The sequence below is a fragment of the Podarcis erhardii genome, assembly GCF_964252035.2.
Source record: "Podarcis erhardii genome assembly, chromosome: 1".
NCBI classification, from domain to species: Eukaryota; Metazoa; Chordata; class Lepidosauria; order Squamata; family Lacertidae; genus Podarcis; species Podarcis erhardii.
This window is the reverse complement of record NC_138497.1, coordinates 59,365,223-59,390,196: the sequence shown is the minus strand read 5'-3', so window position 1 is coordinate 59,390,196 and position 24,974 is coordinate 59,365,223. Positions and strand designations below refer to the sequence as shown.

The following is a 24,974-nucleotide window of genomic DNA, read 5'->3' as shown; positions in this document are numbered from 1 at the left end:
CTATGAAACTCGATACAGGAGATGCCTCATTCCCCCCCCCCAAGACCTCTAAGTTCACTGTGTTCCAACTCCAGTAGGAGAAAAACAGTGAGTGGTAGGATCATCATAGATCACGCATTTTGAAGAGTAACCATTATTTGAAACATTTGGTATTTCAGAAGAGTGAATTATAAGAGATTCCATTTAAGAGATGCGGGGAGTCAGGAGATATAAATCCACATATCCCAGATTTCTATGGAGCTGTAGAATTGTGAAATAAAGCAGCAGCGTTGCGACTGACAGCTCAGGTGAGCAGTGCCACCCCACCCTGCTGTAGGGGCAACGGTTGCTGGGGTTGCTGGGGTGGACATTTTGGGGAGGAAAATAGCACAAGGAGGAGAGACTTCAGCTTCCTACTTCATGTGCCATTTACGATCCACATGAGGCCCCTCCACAGCCTCTTATTCTGAAAAAGAAAAAGTGGCTGGTGTTCCTCCCACACCTCTAACAGCAGAAGCTGCCCAGCAGCAGAACTCATCCCAGGTCCAATCCCTGGCATCTTCAGCTAGGGCTGGAAATGTCCTCTGCCCGAGAACCTGGAAAGCTGTTTCAATCAATGCAAATGATATTGAGCTGGATGGTCCAATGAAGTCTAAAGCGTGCAAGGAACCCAAAAGGCACTCGCAAATGTGACTGAAATGGACACAGGTGTGTATGTGGAACTAATGTGTCTTTGCTGGCCCCTTCCCATGTTTTGTTAGTCTAAAACACCTCAAGAGGGCTTCACTCTCTATAGCGGTTCACACTACAAAGTGGGATGCTTGCAACGTCCATACAGTATCTGTAGTGTGATTCTGTGTGTTGTCAATGGAGAGAATCCTCCTGCTTCAGTTTCCTACACCTCTGAGTTAGTGCTTCAGCATGAAAACAGCCTGACACTGGCATCCGAAACTGCATCTGAGATTTGTGCCAAAGCACATTGCTCTGTAGCTGAGGAAGTGATTGAGCCACACTAACATAGATGGAAATAGGTAGCTCTAGATGGGATCTTGTCTCTATTCAAATTACTCTGCTCTAGGCCTTCGAGTGTTTTACAAGGAAGCTACGAGACAGCATCACCCTTGTAGAACTATGTGTAACACCACCTGGGGGAAGTTCTAATAGGAGCTGGGATTCCACCCCACCCTGTTTTTTATTTTAGTTACTGAATTTTAGTTACTAGGCTATATGAGATAAGCAGCAGTTTTGGTGGTGCTGACAGGATGGTGGGTGGCTGCAGAGTGTGGGAAGTTACTCCAAATGGCAGCACGTCATCAGGGTCACTGGGGAAGGAATAAAAAGATGGCTTCTTCCCTCACGTACTTATAAGCACATAAGAAGGAGCAGGATGAATCAGAACAAAGGCCCTACTAGCCCAGTATCTCCTGCTTTCACAATGTCCAATCCGATGTTTCCGGGAAGCCTGCAAGGAGGGCCCCTGTGCAACGTCACTCTTCCCACTGGTGACTTCCATCAACTGGCATTCAGTTTCAAATGACTTCAACTGTAGAGGCAGACGCAGGCACTGTGCTAATACCCACTGATAACCTAATCCTCCATACTGGAAGCCACTATTACATCTTGCAGTACGGAACAGGGTAACTATGTGCATACCCCTTTTGTTTTTCCAGAATACTCCTTTGCACAATGCAGCTACCTGGCATTCTCTGGGATTTTTGTTTGTTTTAAGGGCTCACCCAGTTAAGTGTGCAGGTGGGTGTTAGCTATGGTGCGCCATGCTGGGTCCCTGGCATACGTCTGACCAATACTGATGCCAGGCTCCTGCCCAGCACATTTGAGTAAGTCAACACAGAAAAGCAGGCAGAGGAGAAAAAAGACATGCAGAACAGCAGAATAAAAAGGAATGTGAGGCAAGAGACTGTCATTCTTAACTATGGAGCAACGCATGATGGCTGAGGTGCAGGCACATAAAAAACGTGTGTGTGTGTATACAGTATATATATTCAGTCTTCAAGGTGCCTCTTAAGTTGCAACTGAGGGGTGTGCCTGTCTCTCCGCCCACAGAATTAGGACCCCATTCCTAAGCATTCATTTCCCACATCAAGCACTGGCATAGGGTGGGTGAGCGGCACCCTTAGAAGCAGCCCTTTCTATCCTCGCTGGTTCTCCATGGAAATGCCAACAGCCTTGACACAGAAAACAGGCCCTGCGCTCCCCCACGCCATGCGCAAGTGACGCAGGCGAAGGCGATCCAAAGTCACCAAAAGGCGTTGTCCAACCGCCCAACTCCACGCGTCCAGCCTAGGTGGTGGCTGGAGGCCGTTAAGGCTGGGCTTGGGTGATAATGGAAACTCCGGCTGGAGCCGCCGCCGCCTCCACCCTTCCCTTTCCCGCCCTCCCGTCTTAAGCAAAGAGTTCGCGACGCTGGCCTTGGCGAGCGTCCTATAAGAAGCGCTCCTCGCGCCCCTGGCCGGGGAAGAAGGCAGCAGCCCCGCCGCTTCCACCTCCAGCTTGGCGCTCGCCCGGCGCTGCTGCTCTTCCTCGCCGGCAGGAGTCACGTGGCGGGCTGCCTCTTTCCCGCTGCCTTTGGTCTCGGCGGCAGCAAGAGCGGGGAGAGCCCGGCTGGGAGACCAAGCGGCGTTGCTATTTTAAAGTCGGTTCCTCTCCCCGCCTCTCCCTTTGCCAGGGAGTTCCTCAAACCCCGGGAGCAGCATGAGTGCCAGAGCTCTGTGCGCCAGGCAAAGGTTGCACCCTTGACTTTTGTGCGTGCCCGGGAAAGCAGCGAGCGAGGTTTTGTGTGTGTGGTGTGGTTTTTTTTCCCCCCTCCGCTGAGGTGGGGGAATTTCTGCTGCCAAGGTGGGACGCTTCCTCAGTGCAACACCCCACGCGCCGCTCTTTTGCATTGCTGAGGCTGCTCTCGGTTGGTGGCATCCCTGCCGTGATGAAAGAGCATGGGTCGGGCTAAGTAGGAGCTGCTGCTACTTGGACAAGTATGCTTGCTGCTCCCCAGACGGGGCTGCTGCAGCAATAGTGGGGTTGCCTCCTTGAATGAAACTCCTCAGGGGAGAGAAGGAAGGAAGGAAGGAAAAGATTCCGCCAAGCATTTCTTTCGCCAGGCTCAGCCTCCCAGACTTGGCTCAGAAATGGAGACGGATGGCATTGATCTTCACAGAATTCCCCGCGAGTCATGTAAGTGTGCTGGAGTTGGAATGGGGAAGGATCCGCACCGAGCTTGGACCTCAGGGGTGGCATTGGAAATTATTTCTAAAGCTCTCTCTGCCCTCCCATTGAGGAGGAAGGACCTTCGTAATAAATGGGAAATGACTGCACCGTTGGCAAAAGTGTACGACTGTCCTGACAGTCCTGCTAAGATAAAAGCACTAGCCGCCTTTTCTTTTAAAATAAAGGCAAGCACGGGGATGTAGGAGCTCATCTGTGTTTATTATCCCTGACTAGGTTTGGAAACCGTTGTTTCTGTCGTACTTCTGAGCTGCGGAAGAAACAACGTTTTCATCAGAATGTCTTTCTGTGCCTGCAGAAACATACAGATTAAATGCTGAAATGTATATAATGCAACTTGCAAAGCGAAATGTACAATGTTATCAATATAAATGGAAGAAGCTACATTGGTGTTGCTCATATGGTATTGTCATGGTATTTACTTTTGGGGTGATTGTGAAGTGGGTTTCTTAGTGTTTGGGGTAGCGTTTAATGTTTTAAGGAGCTGTGTTCGAGTTTTCTTTACAATTGTTCTGTCTTGAATATGTGTGCAACTTAATGAGGTCCAGAAAGGTTTTAGTGGAAACTATCAATGACACTTGTTGTGAGTATGGTATCTGGTATAATATACAGTAGATTGGTAACTTCTTAAAGGAGTCGGTAGTGTGGAAATTTCATTAACCCATGGGAAGGCAAAATGCTTCTGTGTTAACACAGCTGTGAAGCATCACTAGACATTAAAAGTGGAATAGTTTGAAGAAGAGGGTTTGGAAGTTTCTCCAGTTTCCCCTTAAAAATAAATCAAGGGCATGTTGGATGCATACACATTTTTAATGCACATCTTTCAGTGACCATTTCCTATACAAGTTCCAGTTGCTGGACAACACATGACATAACCAGCATCCACTGTGTGGCTCAATTTTCCTTTTGATTTTGTGGGTGTTACAGAACTGCGCTGTTAAACTGGAATATGTTGCAACACATGACCGTCCAACTGAACTGTATACAAATGAAGTAATTTTAGAATGGCACAGTTTATAAATTCCATGCTTTGTAATCAAGTTGCCAAATCTGACTGTTTGCTTCTAAGAATAGTATAGGGAGCCCTTCTCTCTACTCCCTTCTTTAAATTCCCATGAAGTAGCAGTATCCTGAAGCTGCTTATTAAAACAGCCAGATATTGAACTGGAGTTCAGCCCAAAGTGTTCATCAAATTTCTCACCAGCCAGAGTGTCTGAGGCTGGGGGGAGCTGGGGGCGGAGGAAGGAACACTTAGGAAATTAGCCTGATATGAATCTGCTGAGCTGTATACCAAAATACTGCTTATTCGCTTGATATTAAGTATTCACCGCTAACATATCTGTATAGAAGAGAAGGCTAGCTTCATACTAAGGTTCAACATGAAGGAGAGCTTTTAAATCAGAAAAGATCAGGCAACACACAGGAAACTGGCTATCATAGGTTAATTAATCAGTTTGAAGGGTCACTTGATAAATGTACTGAACAATCATTACTCATGGGGCATGTTATTTGTCTGTGGTACATAGCTCTCCACTAGAGAATGAGCAAGTAAGGAACAGGTATTTAACTTATCATTAAGCACTAGACTTGGCATCTACCTGATAAAATTAAGGGCTAGTGTCCATATAGATCTGCCTGCAAATGTTATTTGCATTTTCTTTCTCTTTTGGTAAATTACCTATCTGCATGTATATCCACAGATCTATAGATACATGAATAATTAGATAAGATATATATCATGCAAATCCATCATACACTGATTTCAGTATCAAAATGTCTCTACAAATGTTTCATTATTTCTTCTATTCATCAGAGAATCAAAGTCAGAACTGTATACATACAGTTAATCTGTGGAACATACTGCCATGGGAGGTTGTTGATGAGATAAAACTAATTATATATGTGTGCATTTTTAAAGGGCTACTAATATTCCTTCATGATAGGTTATATATCAGTGCCTATTATACAGGTATCGTGGCATGTATTCTTATTACTGGACTACACTAAAATCTTAAGAAATTCATACGCTTTATTCACCTTTGGACTAATAGAGCTAGGTCAGGCTATCACTCTTATTCTCTAAAGCTCTGCTTCTCTTAAACTATTTAGAAATTCTAAATAATGGCTTAGATCCAGACTTTGTCATGCTTAGGCTCAACTCATTGAAATGAAGTCATTTCAGTGTCTCATTGATTTTAGTGGGTCTAGTCTAAGCATGACTAAATCTTGATCCAACCCAATGTTTTGTTATTACCTCTATATTTTAATTATACTGGGAGTAAAGAAGCCCTGGCCTTTATTGTGCAGCAGCTGCTGCCTCCTTTAAGCTCCTGTTCTTCGATGGCTACAGCAAACCTGGGATTTGGCAAAGATAGAGGGAAACTGGGTTGGGGAGACTTAGTGCACTCCATCAAAGGCAAACAAACTTGCCCAACCATAATTCTAGCACTAGATTTCCTTTTATTTGAACTGCATAACTTGCTTGTTATCTGGGTAGCCAGAATTAGTATGCAGAAGGGCAATTTTTGCTCTTCCAAAAGTAAGCAAAAATAAGAAAGCAGCTAACTGTATTTTGTTTCAAACCTTGCAAGCAACAAATGCCTCTGGGGCCATTTCCCCCAAGTGCATCAGACCAATATAAATAATGACATGGTCCCTGATTTTCTACTAAGTCATTGGCTACTTTTGACTGTGGTGTCCTGCCTTCTAGGGAGACCTTTAATCTGAAATGTGCAACAGTTCTGCTTGAAGAGCCTGGTATCTAACAGGTGCTGGTCAGCAGCTCTTTTCCTTTTACTCCATTACTAGGAAGAGAGAAGTTGCATCTTGTGGATTTTTTTCTGGGCTACTCAGATTTCTTAAAGGGACAGGATTTCCCTTTTCGGAATACAGTCAGCTCCTCCTCCGAGTCATTGGCATTCTCCTTTGTGAGTTTGTGGTTTCATTAAGGGAAAGAGTGAATGAGATGACTTGATTGCCTGCTCTGTCATGGACCTTCAAACTCAGACATGTTGTCCTATGAGGCAAGCGGTACTGATAATTCCAGCAGTGGCTTTTGTTGACTTCCCTTTTGTTTTGGTTCCCACCCCCCCCACCCCCAAATCTTGAGCTTGAGTTTGTGTGAACCACCAAGTGGTGGCAGGGCAGAGTCAGCTTTGAAACGGGCAGCATTAATAAAACATTGTTTTGTTTCTATGGGAACTGCGTTGTCCCACCAATTGGTATACAGAGGATGTTATTGCAGGACGGTAATTCTAAGACTTTTTAAAAGCCCCACTGACTTTTCATGGGACTAGGTGAGATGGGCGGCATGAGGAGCCTCATGCTCCTCTCGCTACGTCTGCAGACGTGCGCAGATGAAGAGGAGAAGCTGGTCTACTACAGTGTTCTCCAAGGCTGTTAATAAACCTAGTCAAATGACCATCATTGAGATGGATAAGGTACTTGTGGAGCAAGGCCCATATATTGCATTTCCATGAATGCTGGGACCAGGGCCATCTTTACCTGGGGGTGCAAGGGGTGCGGGGTGAATTCTGGGGGATGCCAGGTGACCGCTGCCGAAGCTCTTAACTATCTACCTGTTATGAAATAATAAATAATTTTGATCAAACTAGAAAAACAAAATACATATATACCTAGGTATTGCCGAAATGTATACCTACTGTTTCACTAAAGGACTTTCGACTTTGTCAGTGGCGCATATGTATATGGCGCATATTGACAGGGCTGGCTGGGACACAAACTTCTTGCTGCTGCAGTGTGCCCAGGTACAGCATTTCCCCTAGCAGTTATTTACTTATATTGGGGGAAGGAAAGGGGTGCCTTCATTCTCTTTCTTCCCTTTCAGCCACTGAGAACTCTACTTCTGCATGTGGAGCTCCATACTAGCCTAGTTCTTTGGTGAGGAAAATCTATAAGGAGTTTCAGTTGGCAGCCTCAGAGCTCTGAAAGAAGATTGCTTGCACAGATGTTGGCACATAGTGGTCTTGCTGATTGGTCCAAGATCCTTACTCATGTGGAGGAGCTCTCACGCCAGCAGAAGATACTGACAGTATGGGTGTGGACATGGCTCATGCTGGTAGTAGAAGGTGGGGCTAAATCCCACAGCCTCCTTCACATGTTCTTTCAGTGTGTGGCAGTGGGTGCGAGGGAGGGTCGCCTAAATCTCCTTTGTGCCTGAGCTGTAACCGTTTCATATTGCAAATATGAGCTGACATATTGGAATGTTCATGTGTTATATGTATTAAGGGCTGTCACTCCTGCCTACTCTGCTCGCCAATCCCGCCTACCTCTCATGGGATAGCCAGTCTCATATCACTAACAAACTTAAGTCTAATTAATGTATGAAGGGGTTAAGACCATAGAGTAAGCTGTCCTGCCAGGCTTACCTCACCGTGAGGAACTATGTAATCAGACCTATTGTTTTCTCCCAAGCTCAAACCGTATGGCTCTTACAAGCCACTATTCAGTCCCTATACCAATAATTTTGGAACCTTCACCACTTTGGAACTAAAGTAAGTTTTGCTGCCTGTGAAACTTTTCTGACTAATGTATGGGAAAGTACATGAACTTAACCTTTGAAGAGTTTGTAAGTAAATCATTTTTTAACTTACCAAATGTGTAGTCCTTTTCCTGTGCCGGAAGAACAGGGAAACTTTGGAAATAAAGTTTTTAAGAGGATAGTTTTGGAACTCTCAAGGGCACATATATTTTAAAGCTCTTCCGCTCTTTATTTTGCTATATATTTTGTGATTTTAAAACACTACTGAGGTTCTCTCACCAAAGAGTACTTGCCCCAAACCTGGATCTTGCCATCCAGGGAATTCTCATTTAAACCTATTTTTTCCTTGAACCACACACCCCATTAAACCTCACTGCACGCATGTTTAATGAAGAGGTAGAGTCACTTCACAGCACGCCCCCCGTCTTCATTAAATAACTCACGTAGGGCTTTCTGCTGTTCCTTATGCGGCACTTGCCATAGCTGCCTAGTAGCTTGGCTATTCAAACTGCAGAGAATGATCACACCTTACATTTGTATGTATATAGGAAGATATATTAACTGTGCTGCACTTGGGAAAAGAGCCCTTGCCTACCCTTCTCCCTGGTTTTCTAGTTTTCTGTGTGCAGATGTCTGGGGTTTTTTTTTTTCAAATGTGGAGGAACTTCAATTAACTGCACCTTCAGTCTGAAGTGGTATGACCTACCTCAGCTTTGAAAGGTTTGGTATAGGATCTGTTGAAAGCAGAATGCTCTTTTGGTTCATGGTGAACGGTCCTTGAAGGCATCACATTCTTTCCTCCTACCTTACTCTATACAGTGGTACCTCAGGTTAAGTACTTAATTCGTTCCGGAGGTCCGTTCTTAAACTGAAACTGTTCTTAACCTGAAGCACCACTTTAGCTAATGGGGCCTCCTGCTGCCATTAGCTCCGCGCCACCGGAGCACAATTTCTGTTCTCATCCTGAAGCAAAGTTCTTAACCCAAGGTAATATTTCTGGGTTAGCAGAGTCTGTAACCTGAAGCGTATGTAACCTGAAGCGTATGTAACCCAAGGTACCACTGTATTGGGATATTTCCTGGGCCAAAATAATGATATGCCAGTTCTGGATTAGAGCTTTCAAGACCAAGCCTGTAGCTTTATCTCCATTTCCCCCATTTCTGCACTTGATAACGCCATACCTATTTCCATTGCAAATTAAAGTGATGAAGTATCTTGTGCTAATAATTAATCAATAGTGACAAGAGACTAATAACCACTTTGATTTAATTAGGCCTCCTCTTCCGTCTCTGAAGCTAACAGGCATGCACGTCATTAACGTTATATATTCATTTCAAATAATAACCTATTCATTTATGGAGATTGATACATGTTCAACACAGCACTACTGAGGAGGAACTTGCCTGCATTTTGTTCTGTAGGATTTACCGTATTTTCTTATCAAACTTTTCACAAGAATGTAAGGAGAGCCCTGCTGGAGCAGACCAAAGGCCCGTCTAATTCAGCATCCTGTTCTCATCGTGGCCAACCAGATGCCTATGAGCAGCCTGCAAGCAGGACATGAGGACAATAGCACCGCTTCCCATTTGTTCTCTCCAGCAACTGGTATTCAGAGGTCTACTGCCACTGATCCTGTAGGTAGCATATATATCCAGCATGACTAGTAGGCATTGGTAGCCTTATCTTCCATGCATTCGTCTAATCCCCATTAAAACCCTCTAAACTCCTTCCACCACATATTGCGGGGACAAAGCGGGTTCTCCTTCAAGGAGTGCACGTGTTGCAGTGGAAGCATCCATGACACCCTCTGTTGCTGGGTGGGTTACTTTGGATGGCCACGAATTTGATTGCCGCCCCCCCGCCCCCCAATGTTGCTGGGGAAAATTGATGGTTGCAATTTTATTTGATTGATGGGGTTGCTGTTGAGCTTCCTCTTTTCGCTGCGCACATCAGATTATCCGCCCACCCTCCCTTTAATTAAGGTTTGTTTGCGCTGACCTTGCTATGCCTGTCATGGGGTCGTATGCTTTGGAGCAGGGGCCTGGTAGAAATTTTACCATCTGGCTGATTGGCTGGGGCCATTTGGGTTTGCCTACTGTGTAGCAAGTCGTCACAACTTGTAAGGTTGCGGTTAAGCATTGGTTAATTTTTTGGTTGGTGGAGGGGATGTGGTTGGCTGTGCCTGCCCCTCCAATGCTGCTGCTGCAAGGGAATTCCGTTAAAGGAATCCAGGGGCTCGCCATGCTTTTGTCCGTATCTGTGACAAAGGACTAGGGCCACGCAAGAGCCCCAGGGAGCATTTGGGGAGAGGTGTGAGCCTGGCACCTAGCTTTATTCTCTCCCTTCCCAAAATTGTTTACCCTTACTGACTTCCGCATGGGTGTGGTTGTCAGTTCTGTTCCTACCTCCAAGTGGGAACAGATAATCACTAACCAATGCCTAAGCAACCACTCACATACTGTAATTCAATAAAGCTGTGACCAAAATTATGCCAAAAACCCAAACAAAAATGATGTGTGAACCGTGTTTTTATTCAGGGGTGTCTTGGGGGTCATTGACACGCAAATTCCGTACTTTAATTATGTACTCTGTGAAGAAGGGACACGTTTTTGTTTGTCCTGAACCTTCCGACATCCAACTTCTTTTGATGACCGGGTTTCTAGGACCATGGGGTCTTATTGTGGCTGGGTAGGTTATTAGCAGAGCTGGAAACTTAAAAAACCTGAGGGGTCAACATTCTTCTAGGGTGTGGGAATTAGAAATATTTTTGAGATTTGTGCAGGCATAGCATCTAAAAAAATATATGAGCATGATAGTGAGGAATTGTGAGGGGGGGGGGAGAATAGTCTTCATTACAAAAACAAGAAAGCATCATCTGGCCCACTAATAACATTGGGAAAACTGCCCAGTAAAAACATTGATAAGTTGAAGAGGGAGAGAAGTGTTTTTTTCTGTTTTTATCTCTGGATCTTGGAAATGCAAGAAAACAAGCACACTGTGGCTTAGTGTAACTGGGAAAAAATATGATTCATTCACCATATTTGCTTTTATTGGTCCTCAGAAACTGATCTTCAGGAAACAAACAAATGGGAAGGGGCGGGGGAAACCGTCCAAAGGTTATAATAGACCGCTATTTTTAACTGACTTTGCAAAGAACAGATTCTAATTAGTGCTGTTCTGAAATAGTAAGATACATTTCATGAACTTACTTTTAATGCAAAACTTTTTGGTATTTCCCATCCTCTTGCAAAAGAAAAAAAAAGAAACGGGGGGGGGGGGGTTGGTGTCAGAAGAATTAATGACTTCCCTGTCACCAAGGTAACAAAGTCCGTGCTTCTTCATCATGATCCAGTCATGCATAGTTGATGAGTTGGGGCAGAACATGGATGAGTTTGGGTATTTGGATGTGCACCTGAATTTACATTCCATTATTAGTAATGTTGCCCTGTTAGACAACATCCACATTTTGGCTGCAGGTGTGGATGCAAATGTCATATATCTGCAATGCATTTATTTCTATGGGATGTTCATTGAAACAGGTATCATCAACATTAAGAATATAAGAAGAGCCTGCTGGATCAGGCCAATGCTACATCTTCTCCTGCATCTTCTTGTCACAGTGGCTAACTACCAAGTAAACACCAAGTGTGTGCTGCTTGGGAGTAAGTTCCACAACTATGGAGTCATAGCCCAGAAGGCCCTACAGTGGTGCCCCGCAAGACGAATGCCTCGGAAGACGAAAAACCCGCTAGACGAAAGGGTTTTCCGTTTTTCGAGGCGCTTCGCAAGACGAATTTCCCTATGGGCTTGCTTCGCAAGACAAAAACGTCTTGCGAGTCTTGCGAGATTTTTCCCTCCCCCCCCCTTTTTCTAAGCCGCTAAGCCACTAATAGGGATGCTTCGCAAGAGGAAAAAACCGCAAGACGAAGAGACTCGCGGAACAAATTATTTTCGTCTTGCGAGGCACCACTGTATCACTAATAGATCTTGATGTCGAGCCCATGAGCAAGGCCCCTGAAGACAATTCTCCCCTCTTGAAAAGAGCAAATTTCACACCGAAAAATCAAATATGACGATGCATTCTAATAGAGCATTGTCAGCAGTTTTTGTTCTATAACCCTTATTATCCATATATTAGGCAGGTTGCAGATTTGCGTGTACATGCACGTGCGCTCAGATACACATGTATCGGCATGATCTCTGTGGATTCATTCCTCTAGCTGTCTGGTTTCAATTGATACATAACATCAGTTATGGCCATCTAGAGAGCCTTCCTTTTCATAAGACATAAACAAACAATTTAATTTAGAATCCCTTAATATATTTTGATTCTCTCCTGGGAATCATGGACAAAAGTCCCATGGACAGATGTGGGAACAGGTTGCCAGTGATCTGGGAAAGGGAAACTCTGGCCTTGCAGTTGTTGCATATTGACTTTAAATAACATCTGCATGCTGCATAAGTTTAGAGGGACAGGGAGAGCAAGTATTTCACACCCATGTTGTGGTACTTAAATGTTTATCAGTGTAAGATTTGTATATATATATATATATATATATATATATATATATATGCAGGTTTTGGTGTCCTCGGGTGTCTTCCCGTGTAAAAGTTGGGGTGTCTAGGCGACGTTTCGACGAGGTCTCACTCGTCATCTTCAGGCTGGTGCTTTCGGCTTCTTGTTACTGGAACAGAGCAGGATCTCAGTGTTTGAGTTCCTATAAATACTGTAGAGGGGGTGTGGTGTATAGCCTCCAATGTTCTGGGCAGAGAGGAAGTTCCCAGGCTAGTGTGCCTTTTCTTCTTTTGTTCCTTAATTACTTGAGAGATATCTTGAGTGATTTCTTGAGTGATATCCTGAGTACCACTTAGGTGGGTCATTAGGTGTGGATTAGTTGTTAAAGTCTTTGTGTCTTGACCTCTTGAACTTTGTGAAGAGTTTTCCTGAGAAGATGGCTGTACTGTACTTAGTTGTGCTCTGGCTTGGCTTCGTGTATAGGGGCGAGCTGTGGTTTTGTGGCTTGTGTCAGCCAGATCTGTGTAGGGATTGTAGGGGGGTGCAGCATCCGGAGGTGCCACCATGGATTGGCTACTGGATGGTGTCTGTAATTCATCTGTGGAGAGGGTCTGGGTTTGGGTCTGGTGTGGTTGATTGGTGTTGGCGTTCTGTGTGCCTCTGGATCTGGTGTCAGTTTTTGTGGGGAGGGCTAATTTCCAAAACTCTTCACAAAGTTCAAGAGGTCAAGACACAAAGACTTTAACAACTAATCCACACCTAATGACCCACCTAAGTGGTACTCAGGATATCACTCAAGAAATCACTCAAGATATCTCTCAAGTAATTAAGGAACAAAAGAAGAAAAGGCACACTAGCCTGGGAACTTCCTCTCTGCCCAGAACATTGGAGGCTATACACCACACCCCCTCTACAGTATTTATAGGAACTCAAACACTGAGATCCTGCTCTGTTCCAGTAACAAGAAGCCGAAAGCACCAGCCTGAAGATGACGAGTGAGACCTCGTCGAAACGTCGCCTAGACACCCCAACTTTTACACGGGAAGACACCCGAGGACACCAAAACCTGCATTCCTGTACCCGTGAAAATCTACGAAAGCATATATATATATATATATATATATATATATATATATATATATACGGTATATATATAATATAACTCTTTTAATGTTTCTTTTTTATTTGTATTTTTAATGAATAATGTCTGCTGTAAACTGCTTTCAGATCTTTTGTCCTGGTAAGTGGTATATATACATGTGTTAAATGATCCAGAAATGTGTGCCTCCTATTCAGTCAGTTCTAGCTTTTTACAGTCTTCCCATTTCTTCAGAGTACAAATGTTGTTTCAGACATAGGGTAGAATGAAATAAACATATTGTGAAGATACAGAAAACTGAGAGAAAGTTTTCCAGTTCACAATGGTGAATGTTGGTTATCTACAATAAAGTAGGTCAAAAAAATTGGACTAGTTTCCCTTCCTCTGATGGAGGAATCTGTCTGCAGTGAGATGTGCTCTTCTACCTGTAGAAAGACTCATTTCATCAGAAAAAGACTCCTTCCTCACAAGGAGGAAATGTCTGGATCCAAGCCAATATAATTCAGGAATAAAATATAGGCAAAGTAGTCTCTAAATATAAAGACATCATCTCAGTAGAGGAACAAGCTCTCTCTGGAAGTTGTGCATTTGGCAGTCTGATTTAGATATTACAGGCCCACATGGAAACCACTGAAAACCACTTCCATGTGTTGATATTCCACCTTTGTGGGAGTGGTATTTGAATGTCAGTTATCAATTACCGGTATATTCTGATTAACCCATTTCTAAGAAGAGCCTCCATTCCAATGTTGCAGACACATGAGGAGGCTAGCATTGTATAATGACTGTGTTTGGTCTGGCACAGTTGGTGTTTTGCATTCAAACATCATGCACTTCTCCTTCCCGTGGTGAAAAGATACAGGGATGCTCTTCTCAACAGCCTCCCTGCAGAAGCTATTGCACTTGCACAGTGCAGTCGTCTACATGTCTATTCAGAAGGGGCTGCCACTGGATATGTATTGCCTGGGTGGGGAACCTGTGGTCCTCCAGAGTTGCTGGACTCCAACTGCCCTTCACTCTTGACTATTAGCCATGTTGGTGGGCCTGATGGGAGTTGTAGTCCAACAACATCTCAAGGGCCACAGACTCCTTATCCTTGATGTATAGGATTTCAACTTTGACCTTTGTTTCTGTCTTTTCTTGGAGGATCCCATCACTTAAAGATGGAGTAAGTGTGTTTCAGTAGATTATTCTGAGAAACTTTCTTTTGTAATTTTATTATTCTGTTTATCTTAATTTCCTGGGCAGCCTCTTTTACATTGGCACCTTCAATTGTGTGGGGGCAGGGAAGCATCCTGCATTAACAGGTCTCTGAGAAACTGTTGCTGCCTACTATGCTTGAAAGAGAAAGGATTCATTAGGGTGACTCTCTTAGAACAGATGATAAACATGGATCTTTTAGCTAGCGCTCTAACAAGTGCCTTGTTTCCTAGCTTTTAATCACATGAAGTGTGTCTTGAGTACCACTATGCAAATACTGCTGCTAACATTAGCAGTCATAAGAAGTGAGAAGGTAACCACACTTAACACTGTTTTCCTCTTTCTTCAGAAGTGCATCCTAGAGCCACAGTTCTCAAAGAGGAAATTCATAGGGCAACTCATGTTCATTCCCATTGACCTTTCTTTCTAAAGGCGATTTAGGCTTATAACTGGAAGACATTTACTTTAAAAACATCTTTCCTTCTGTCCTGACAGGTTTCCTATAAATACTTTTTTGGATCCAGGCTTATGTTAGTGGTGGTTAGTTAATATGGGAATAAACATTTCATATTGATTTCAATGGGGCTAAATTAGTCTGGACCCAACCCATTATTTGTTTATGTTTCTTAGAGCGCTCTTATTTTGCATGGACACTGTAGGATAAGGATGGTTCTATGCATTGAATAAATGAATGAGTGAGTGAATAAATTTTGGGGGAAAGGAAGGCTTGCCTTTTTCTCACAACAAGATACCAAGGTAGTCTGAGAGGATCCAGCCTTCTGCGAGGTGCCTACCTTGTGCTTTTAGCTTCTGCACTCACTTAGAAGCCAGCAAAGCAGGGGCTTTCAAAACACAAGCTTGCTTTTGTGTCAAGTTATTGCACCCATTCTGCAGGCTGTATTGCTGGGCCCTAGCTGTTTATATGTTTGCTGCCACCTGCAGCATAGATGGATGAGAACAGGTAGGGAACCAAATTCAGGTGAAATATCTGGTACATGTGCACCATAGCAAATGTACATCTATCCCCTTTCAAAACTACATCGGGGGAAGGCATTCATTCAAGCTTCTTTTCTTAGAACCGAGAACCCTTCTTTAATGTCTGTTTCCATCTGGTTAAACTCCACTTGAAGCCTGTTTTCCTAAATCTTCCTCTAAATTTGCATTCATGTACTATGCCAGCTCTCATTGCTGCCTTCTTTCAAAAGTGACTCTTTTTTCATTTATCACATCTTTCTTGTCAGTGGGCCAGATAACCCAATGCTACCTAAAACTCCTCCTTATACACACATTACGTCAGCCTTTCACTATATATAATTAACAAGTATGTATATGGATTACAACTATTTATTCTCTCTGTGTGTGTTTTAAAGAAATCGTAATTCTAAAAAGTAATAGAAAATGTGAAGGATCCTGCAATAATCCTTACCTATTCATGGTAATATTTATTGTTTGGTCCCAATCTGAAGAAAGTCACACCAAATTCCATTGAAACTTATATTAGTTGTGATTACAGTGGTGCCTAGCAAGACGAAATTAATCCGTTCCGTGAGGCTCTTCGTATAGCGGCTTTTTCGTCTTGCGAAGCAAGCCCATTGACAGCTTAGCGGATTAGCGCTATTAGCGGTTTAGCGGCTTTTAGCGGATCAGCTGATAAGCGGCTTAGGGCTTAGGAAAAGGGGGGGGAGGGGAAAAAACCCCGCAGGAACTTGCAAGACATTTTCGTCTTGCGAAGCAAGCCCATAGGGAAATTCGTTTTGCGAAGCGCCTCCAAAACGGAAAACCCTTTCGTCTAGCGGGTTTTCCGTCTTGCGAGGCATTCGTCTTGCGGGGCACCACTGTACTATATTTGTATAGGCCAACCTGTAGCATTAGTTCTCTGAGTAGCTCTCCAAAACAAAAACAAAACATTAAAATACAATATCCTAAAAATAAATCTCACCACATTTGTTGTTACCAGCAGAGGAAGAGAATAAAATCAGTTTAAAAGCACAAGTATACAGTGAAACACAGAGTAGCCATTGAGACCCCAGATTTCAAGATCACACATTATTTTAAAGGCCTGGGCAGCGGGGGAGGAACCCCCTGAAAAAGAAAGTGATAGAAGGTTGAATCCACTCCCTGGCTTCTAATGATCCATGCCTTTCAAAATGAACCCTACTCCTAATAGTGATTAAGCTGCCTTGATCTATTAATATTAACAGTTTTAAGCAAAGTCCATTGTCCAGCTGAAGGAGGAGGACGACTGGTGTGAACAGTGTAAACCCCCCCCCCCCGGATCTCTGCTGAGTGGTAGCAAGACTCCAGGGGTTTCCAGGCACTCACCAAGGATTGTGTTTCCACAGGAAAATCAAGGCACAGCAGGGTCTTAGAAATATAGTTTATTCGCACATATTTACACCTGGAGCCCTCAGTGGAGAACATTACATCCCAAGAGGGTCTCTTATTGCTCCCCTCATAGCTTCAGCAAGCTTGGGTCCAGAGCAGCAGCCAGTCATGGCCGCTGGTGTCTCAGTGCAGCCTCCTTCAGCCAGCGCCATGTGGAGTTCTCCTCACTTCATCCTTCTGGTTCCCAGAATGTCTTGCCAAAAAACCTCTGTGCAAAAGGACGCTCACTTTTCCTGCAGTGATACCACACACACACACACACACACACACACACACACACACCATTACCCTAGCAACCTCCCTCTGTGCCTGGCAGAGGCTTCTGCCTGGTTGATGACGTCCATTGAAGGGCTAATGACTGGCTACCAGCATCATTGTTTCTTCAGCAACCCACCATCACCAGGCTGGCCTGATGATGGAAGTTAGCAGGTGCTGTTCCCAGCCTTTGTTAAATCCAGGAATCAATGAGTTTGCTCAAACTCCGACATCTTCACTGAATATAGAGATTATTGGGACTTCCCCCCTCCCAATTCATAACAATAGATTTGCAAAGGAAAGTGTTAATAGGTCACTAGTTAATGACAGCATGACTTATGGTGGCCAGGTATTAGAAACACATGTATGAGCCAACGACTGAATAATAGTATCTTAAGATATGGTGTGAAACTAACACAGAAACTGCAGATTGTTTGGGAGCCAGGAAAGGCCAATCATTCTGTTGCAGTATGTAACAGATGCAGTTGTTTGTTTTTATTGCATAGAGATAGACAGAGTTTCTAATGATGGTTTCATTCTCATGTCTAGCTTGGCTCTTCGTTTGTTAGTGAAAATTGCTTTATTGCTTAATATAGCTGTTGGCAGAGAATCTTCTATCTGGCAAGAAGAAAGCAGAGGATTCTCTGCATTCTGCGCTTGAGTCTGAAGCCAAAAATAAAATTATGAGTTGCTGATCAATGGCAAGCTCCCCCCCCCCCCTCTGTAAAGCAAGTGTCGAGAAACTTTGGCCCTCCAGATGTTGCTAAACTACAACATCCCTGGCCATTAGCCATGCTTGCTGGGGCTGGTGGGAGTTGTAGTTTATCAACCCTTCTGAGATGGCTCAGTCGGTAGAACATGAGACACTTATTCTCAGCATAGCTGTCAGCCGTCCCTTATTTGGCGGGAAACTCCCTTATCCCAGCGCTGTGTCCAACTGCTGTCCCTTATTGATGATGTCCCTTAAATTTCCCGGGTTTCAAAGGAAGCAGCTCCTCTCCCTCCCTCCCTGCCGGCCAGGGAGGAGGGAGGCTCCAACTGTGTTGCTTGGCTGCCTGGCCTGCCTCCCTCCGGCCTCCTCTCACCAGCCTCGGCCCCCGTTAGCCCCTCCCCGCTGGGACTGGCGGGAACCTCGGGCCCTTCTGCCGCCCTCCTCCTCGTGGCCGCCCAACTGAGCGTCTCTGCCTGGGGCCTCCCCTCTGCCCGTTGCCACTCCCGCTAGGCCATACTGCGGCTGCGCCGCCGAAGGACCCGGATGAGATGGCCAGCCTGCCATGGCCTATGAATTGCTGAGGAGCCTTGAGAGGAGAGCGAGGGCAACCATAGAGAAAGCAGTTCAGAGAGAGGAGGAGGAGGAGGCGAAGGCAGGTGTTCCAAGGGCTAACCATAGAGGGGGAAAGCAGAGGAAGGACCGCAAGCACTTCTCCCATAGATTTGTAGTGGTAGACTAGCATAGATGGTCTGATCTGCGGGTTTACTTTTGGCGCTATTCCCCCTCCCCCTCACTTCCTCCCGCCCTGCCTGATGGAACTGAGAGCTGCAGATGGAGAACAAGAGAAAAGATACAGAACTGCAGCAGCATCTTCGTAGCTTGGACTTCGTTTTGTGCGAAAAGTGGTTGCTGCTTGTAGTTATTTAATTGCAGTGTTTCATCAGCTGGTGTCTTGAGCAGCAACCTCTGGAAACGAAGGGCTAAAAACCGGCGCTGCTCTCCCAAATTATCTGGTCCCTTTTAACTTCGTATTTCAGCTGGTTGTCTAAAATCCCTTATTTTGGCTGCTGATCCCTTATTTTCAAGGCTGCTGGTCCCTTATTTTCAAATCTGTAAGTTGACAGCTATGATTCTCAGTGTCGTGGGTTCGTGCTTCATGCTGGACAAAAGATTCCTGCATTGCAGGGAGTTGGACTAGATGATGCTTGTGGTCCCTTCCAATGCTATGATTCTATGAATACCTGAAGGGCCAAAGGTTCCCACACCTGCTGTAAAGCCATGTTGACTGCTTGTGTTCATAGGTAATGTTTAAGGCATTTTTCATCCATGTAGCATGGTTTAGATGTGCCAGAAAAATACCAAACAAAAATCCTGTATTCCACAGCCTATTTCCAAACATTGAGATTCAAATGTTTGGTGGCTTTCAGGACGATTTATAACGAGGGTCAGAATAAGGATGGGAGAAACATTTTGTTCCTGCCTTATTAAAAGTTTCCCTTTATTAGAGACATATGGAGTGTCCTGTCTGTTTGTCAATTTAAAAACAAAAACATTGCGCGCACAGTGGGGGCATGTTTGCTGTCCATGTCGTGGGCTACAGGGCCTAGCCTCAGACTTGCACTATCTCCAAAGTATAAATCAAGGATAGGGAATGTATGGCCTTCTTGATATTGGTGGTTTGTTGGTTTGTTTGTTTGTTTGTTTGTTTGTTTGTTTGAGGCAGTTCTCACCCATTTTTTTTATTAAATTCAATCCCAGAGCAGAATGCTCTATAACAAATGTAATACATAAAACATGATTAAGCTGCATAACATTTAGTCTTTCACCAAATGGTGTTAGACTGCAACTTCTATCAGTCCTAACCAGCTTGGCCAGCAGTCAGGGATGATTGGACTACAATTGCCCCGACCATTGGCCAAGCTGTCTTGGGTGGATGATGTGGATTGTGGTCTAACTAAATCTCGAGGATGGCAGATTCCACATCCCTGGTATAAATTGTAATGGGAATTGGTAGACCCATCTTCTCAGTATAGGTTATTAATCTGGGAGGCAAGGATGTTCAGGTCTACTAATTATCATACTCCACTGCTTGGATAACCTTGAATTACAGGCTGTGAATGAGCTCTGAGTTGCAAGAAAATTTGAGTTCTTAAGGGCATTCCCTTGCTAAAGCAATAAAATGAAATCATATTTTATTAATTGTTGTAGCCAATAGACTGACAATACAATGCAAAAAATGCACTAATGGCATTGATTCCAAAGCCAAGCCAATAAAATGCCCATAAAATGAGAAACAGATAATCACTCATAAAAAGATAAAATTTAAATATGCATAAAGGAGAGGTCCTTAACCTCAAGGTAGGTCATACTAAATATATTAAATGTGACGGAGTTTCCTGTTAAATATCATGTCGCATCAAATCATGTTAAGGCTGTGATCCAAAGCAAGATACACTCCACTTTTGCTCAGTGGCACAAGAAAATTGAACAGTGGGTGCTCCCAAAGGCTTGCCCTGTAAGAGCAGGATAGAAATAAATGACAGCTCACTCCAGCTATCTAGTTGTGGAGGAGAGGAAGAGAGGTGTTTAAGGAATGTGTAGATTTATCACATTAAGTAACAGCTTAAGTACAGTACATACAGTACATGACACAGGACTGGGTTTAGGAGGCTGGGTACCAGTTCTAACTCATAACAGCTATGGCCATGCTTGACTTAATGACACCTATTAAGTCATGTTTTGTGAATCTTGGCAGGACCACTTTGTTCAGTGTTCAGCTAGCCTTCGTTACTCAGTGCAACAGTCGCTGGATGGACAGACATCAGTTATTCGGTTGTGCCTCTCTAGTGCATTGTGACCCAAGTACTATGGTAGCAGAAACCAAAAATAAATCCATACCTAGAACAAAATATTAGAAAAGTAAACAACAGACTAAATGAAAGATGAATGCTAACATATGTAACCACCACCAAAGTTGAACTTCATTTTTTATGGCCACATGTAGAAGTGTGATGGGTGAGATTTGCTGTGAAAAAAATACACACCTTTGTTCTTTTACAACACTTCTTGGTGTATGTAATTTTAAAACCCTCAAATGTCATTTCTTTATGATTATATTTTACACCCATTATTCATAATGACATTAAACAAACTGCACAATCTGTTCTAAATATCATTGATGTCAAAATTTTCACCAACGATGCCTTTTATTTTCTCCCATCCCTTGCTGGGGCAATCACCACACCTCGCTACTCACATGTTTGTGACTCGATCAAATTCCTGTACAACAAGGAGAGCACATGGATAACCTTAATTATATCACTAGGAGCAAGTGTTTGATATGATAGGAATGAATGACTCGTTTTCAACTTTCCCACATTCTACTTACCACACTGTTTGCTGTCCTCCAGACAGTCCGTAACCATGGGGAAGAGTGAAGTGCTATTACAATTTTGAAAACCAGCTACCGTGTTCCTTAAGAGGAGGGTCTGAAAAAATATTTGCAGGGTGCACATCTTTCAGATGATGTCATTGAGTGAAATGAGCATGTATATCTGGTGAGGGGAGCAGCATTGTGGAGACAACCCCTCAAATTTATGTGCATTTATTAGAACATGTACCCATGTAGAACGGGGATGGGAAGCCCATGCAACCCTTAGTGCTTTAAGACCTGAGACCTCCCTTTCCTTAAGAGAAGAGAGCTTTAGAAGTGCAGCTTCAGTTGCATCCAGACTTGAAAAAGCCTTTTGTGTCTAGACAGGGAAGTGGTCCCCCACTGATCCTGCCTTCTCATTCAACACTAACATCTGAAAATAGTCTCCGTGGAAAGGACACCTCCTTATAGAGCATATAATTGCTGAAGATGATTGTAACCTGCACTAATATTCATAATATTCATCATAATATTCACTAGAATATCTGTATAAACTCTATAATGTGTGTGGGTTGGTAAGGGAACCTATTGCCACAGTGTTTCCACACACCCACTGCCCTGTTTTCATTTAATGCAACAGAGAGTTTCAGTGGAAAGAACACCTCAATACAGGGCATGTAATTGCTGAAGGTGGTTGTAACCTGTGCTAAGCTTGTGCAATAATCATGATGTGTAATCGGTGGAAAGGTTTACCATGTGAATGTTTTGCATGAAAGAAAGTATAATATACCTATCGCTGGCTAAAAAGAAGGCTTACAAAATCCCTTGAACACAATAGTGAATTGCAACACAACTCACTGGTGCAAAATGCAGCCTTTGAATTGTCTGGAGACATGACTTCCTGTCTGTTTTGAAATAGCTGCATCCTATGATAGAAGGCGCGCAGCACTCTTATGTGTACAGACAAGGGATTAAAGAAATTTAGACCCTCTCTCCTAGAAGTATATACAGCACTGCTGCATACCCTCTGACCTTGTGTGTCTTGCAAGATAAATAAGAGTTCTCATCCCTTCTATCCATGCATTCCTTCTGTTGGCTTTCCACAATGCAGACTCTTCAGGTTATCTGGTACGAATGGTATGTACTGTGTCTGTGCAATTTACTCTGCTACAATCTCCTGTTCGGGAATCTGTTTCTTAAGAAAAAGTCACATTCTCCTTTCCCACATAAGAGCCATAACTTTGGCCATGGCCTTATGGCTGGATTACCATATTTTCTGATGATTACCGGTAAGTAGTATGAATTATGCTCCTGAGCAGAGTATGCTCGTTTCAAGATGACACATCAAAAGGAAAGGGTGGAGATTAGGTTTGTCTGCCTTGGTTTAGTGACTTGTACTGATAGTTTTGTTCTCTGTATTCTGCGGCTATGTATTTTCCACTTTCCCAAGTGGTGAAAAGTTCCAGGGGCAGCACTATACCTGGCTTTGGTTTCCTTTTGATGAGAGAGAACTGGAAAGTTACGAATTATGATTTATTGTATTTATTGAATTATTTATATGTCATTTTTCCAAACAAGGCAGCTCACAACATTAAAAAAGCTTGATTTTTTTAAAACAAAACAAAACACTGAAATAAAATAAACAACATTAAAACACCATCAATGCTCCAAATATCAAGTTTCAAGATACTTGAAAGTGAGAACAACATCTCCTGGTCAGTAACCAAATTTACAGCAGTTGAGGTCGAAAGAAAGTGTAGAAATGAACTTCTTGAGATAAGAAGATCCACCATCTGGATAGCACTACTGCGTAGATCCTGTCCTCATGGTGGAACACATAAGAGTTCCTCACCAGAAGGTCTCTGTGGACTGGTGGATTCATTCAGGGCTAGATGGTCCTTTAAATCTCATGTTCCAAACCATTTGAGACTTCATTAACTCAGTGTTTTGGTAATACTTTCTTGACTTACAAAAAGTAGAGCATAAGTAGTGGCCAAGAGGTACTTGGATCCACCACCCCACTACACACATACAGCATCTCCAGAGGGAGCTCCTGCATCCCCAAGAAGCCTCCCTATCGCTGCCAAACTGAGAACTACTGTTTCTCTTTCACACACCATGGCATCTTGGTTCTGCTAGTAATCCCAAGCTGCCCTAGCCTCACTGCTGCCCTGCCGCACTCCCTCAACCAAAATATTATCACACTGCTTAGGACTGAGCATTCAGCTGTCAATTTAAAAAGAGAAAAGATTTTGTAAAAAAAATATAAAAAAATCTGAATCACTATAAGCGAAATAGCATTGTGTATTGTCAGCATAAAAGGCATGAATAAATCCCTTGGAACAAGTTTGCGAATACCTTTGATTTCAGTGACAGATGGCATAGAAATAATCTCTAGGCCAATATATTTAATAATGTCTTGCCCTGTGGCCGCAGGTAAATGTAGCATGTGAAAGAAAAGTGACTTATTGGTATGCAAGCAGAATGTCTAACCAGTTTTCTGGGGTTTTGTGCTGATGTTAGCACAGAAGAAGATTTGCAGCATTATTTTACATTTGCTGCCATTATCGGTAATGATATTTGGCAAGTGGCCGGGGCTAAGCTTAAATGCATTTTGCCATGTAAGCTGAGTCAAAGGCACTTCATTCAGAGGATGATGTAAGCTAAAGACTTTTATTTTCTTTTACAACTGCACTGTTGGATTAGATTTTTATTCCACTCAACTCTGACAAAATGTTTTATTGTGAAGAGTTGCATGCAGAGAAGTTAGAATATAACATGAAGGCTAAAATTATCTATATTGTGCTTTCTGCAAATTTTGCAGTCCTGCCCATGGGTTCTTGTACTATGGGCATGCTGTTTTAGCTCCAGAAAACCACACTGCAGGGCAACAGGAGAACACTGTCATTTGCTGTAGCAGCACACATTGAACAAACTTAAGGCTGCAGTCCTAGGCGTTGACCATAGTGGGACTTATTTCAGAGTAATGACACATAAGATTACACTGTGCGTCTCTAGTTCAGTAGTCATGTCTTATTTAAGTGTTATCATCTCAGCAGCATTAATGATAATTGGAAATTCTACAGATATCTTTATTGGGAGTTCACTTGTATCCACAGTAACAAAGTCCCTCTTTGTATGTATCTACCGGTTGAGTAGGATGCGGGTGGCGCTGTGGGTTAAACCACAGAGCCTAGGACTTGCTGATCAGAAGGTCAGCAGTTCAAATCCCCGCAGCGGGGTGAGCTCCCGTTTCTCGGTCCCAGCTCCTGCCAACCTAGCAGTTTGAAAGCACATCAAAGTGCAAGTAGATAAATAGGTACCGCTCCGGTGGGAAGGTAAACAGCGTTTCCATGCGCTGCTCTGGTTCGCCAGAAGTGGCTTAGTCATGCTAGCCACATGACCCAGGAGCTGTACGCCGGCTCCCTCAGCCAATAAAGCGAGATAAGCGCCGCAACCCCAGAGTCGGCCACAACTGGACCTAATGGTCAGGGGTCCCTTTACCTTTACCAATTGAGTACATTAAGAGCTAAAATTATCACCCAAACTATTGTACTGAATTTGTAATGCAAATACTGGTTAATAAGGGTTTACATTATGGATTAGAAAGAAATACATGTGAAGATTAGGAAGTACATTACAAACCTTAACTAGCCTCTTGTAGAAGTTCTCTATTTCATTTCCTGTACAGCGCTTAGAGATGTTTGTAACAGG

At 43.5% G+C, this 24,974-nt stretch overlaps 1 protein-coding gene across 6 annotated transcripts in view; it reads left to right on the top strand.

The window, feature by feature from the left end:
• ANO1 (anoctamin 1) overlaps nucleotides 1-24,974 on the top strand; it is a 144,754-nt gene that overhangs the window by 17,680 nt on the left and 102,100 nt on the right. For 3 of the 6 annotated variants that reach the window (XM_081834482.1, XM_081834479.1, XM_081834480.1), the window contains exon 1: nucleotides 2,459-3,168. The exons of 1 other annotated variant lie outside the window; for it this stretch is intronic. In XM_081834482.1, coding sequence (XP_081690608.1) covers nucleotides 3,123-3,168 — 46 coding nt within the window. In that variant the 5' untranslated portion in view covers nucleotides 2,459-3,122. Of the gene's footprint in view, nucleotides 1-2,458; nucleotides 3,169-24,974 lie in introns of those variants that run through there. 2 more of the 6 variants (XM_081834484.1, XM_081834483.1) reach the window with 1 other exon arrangement.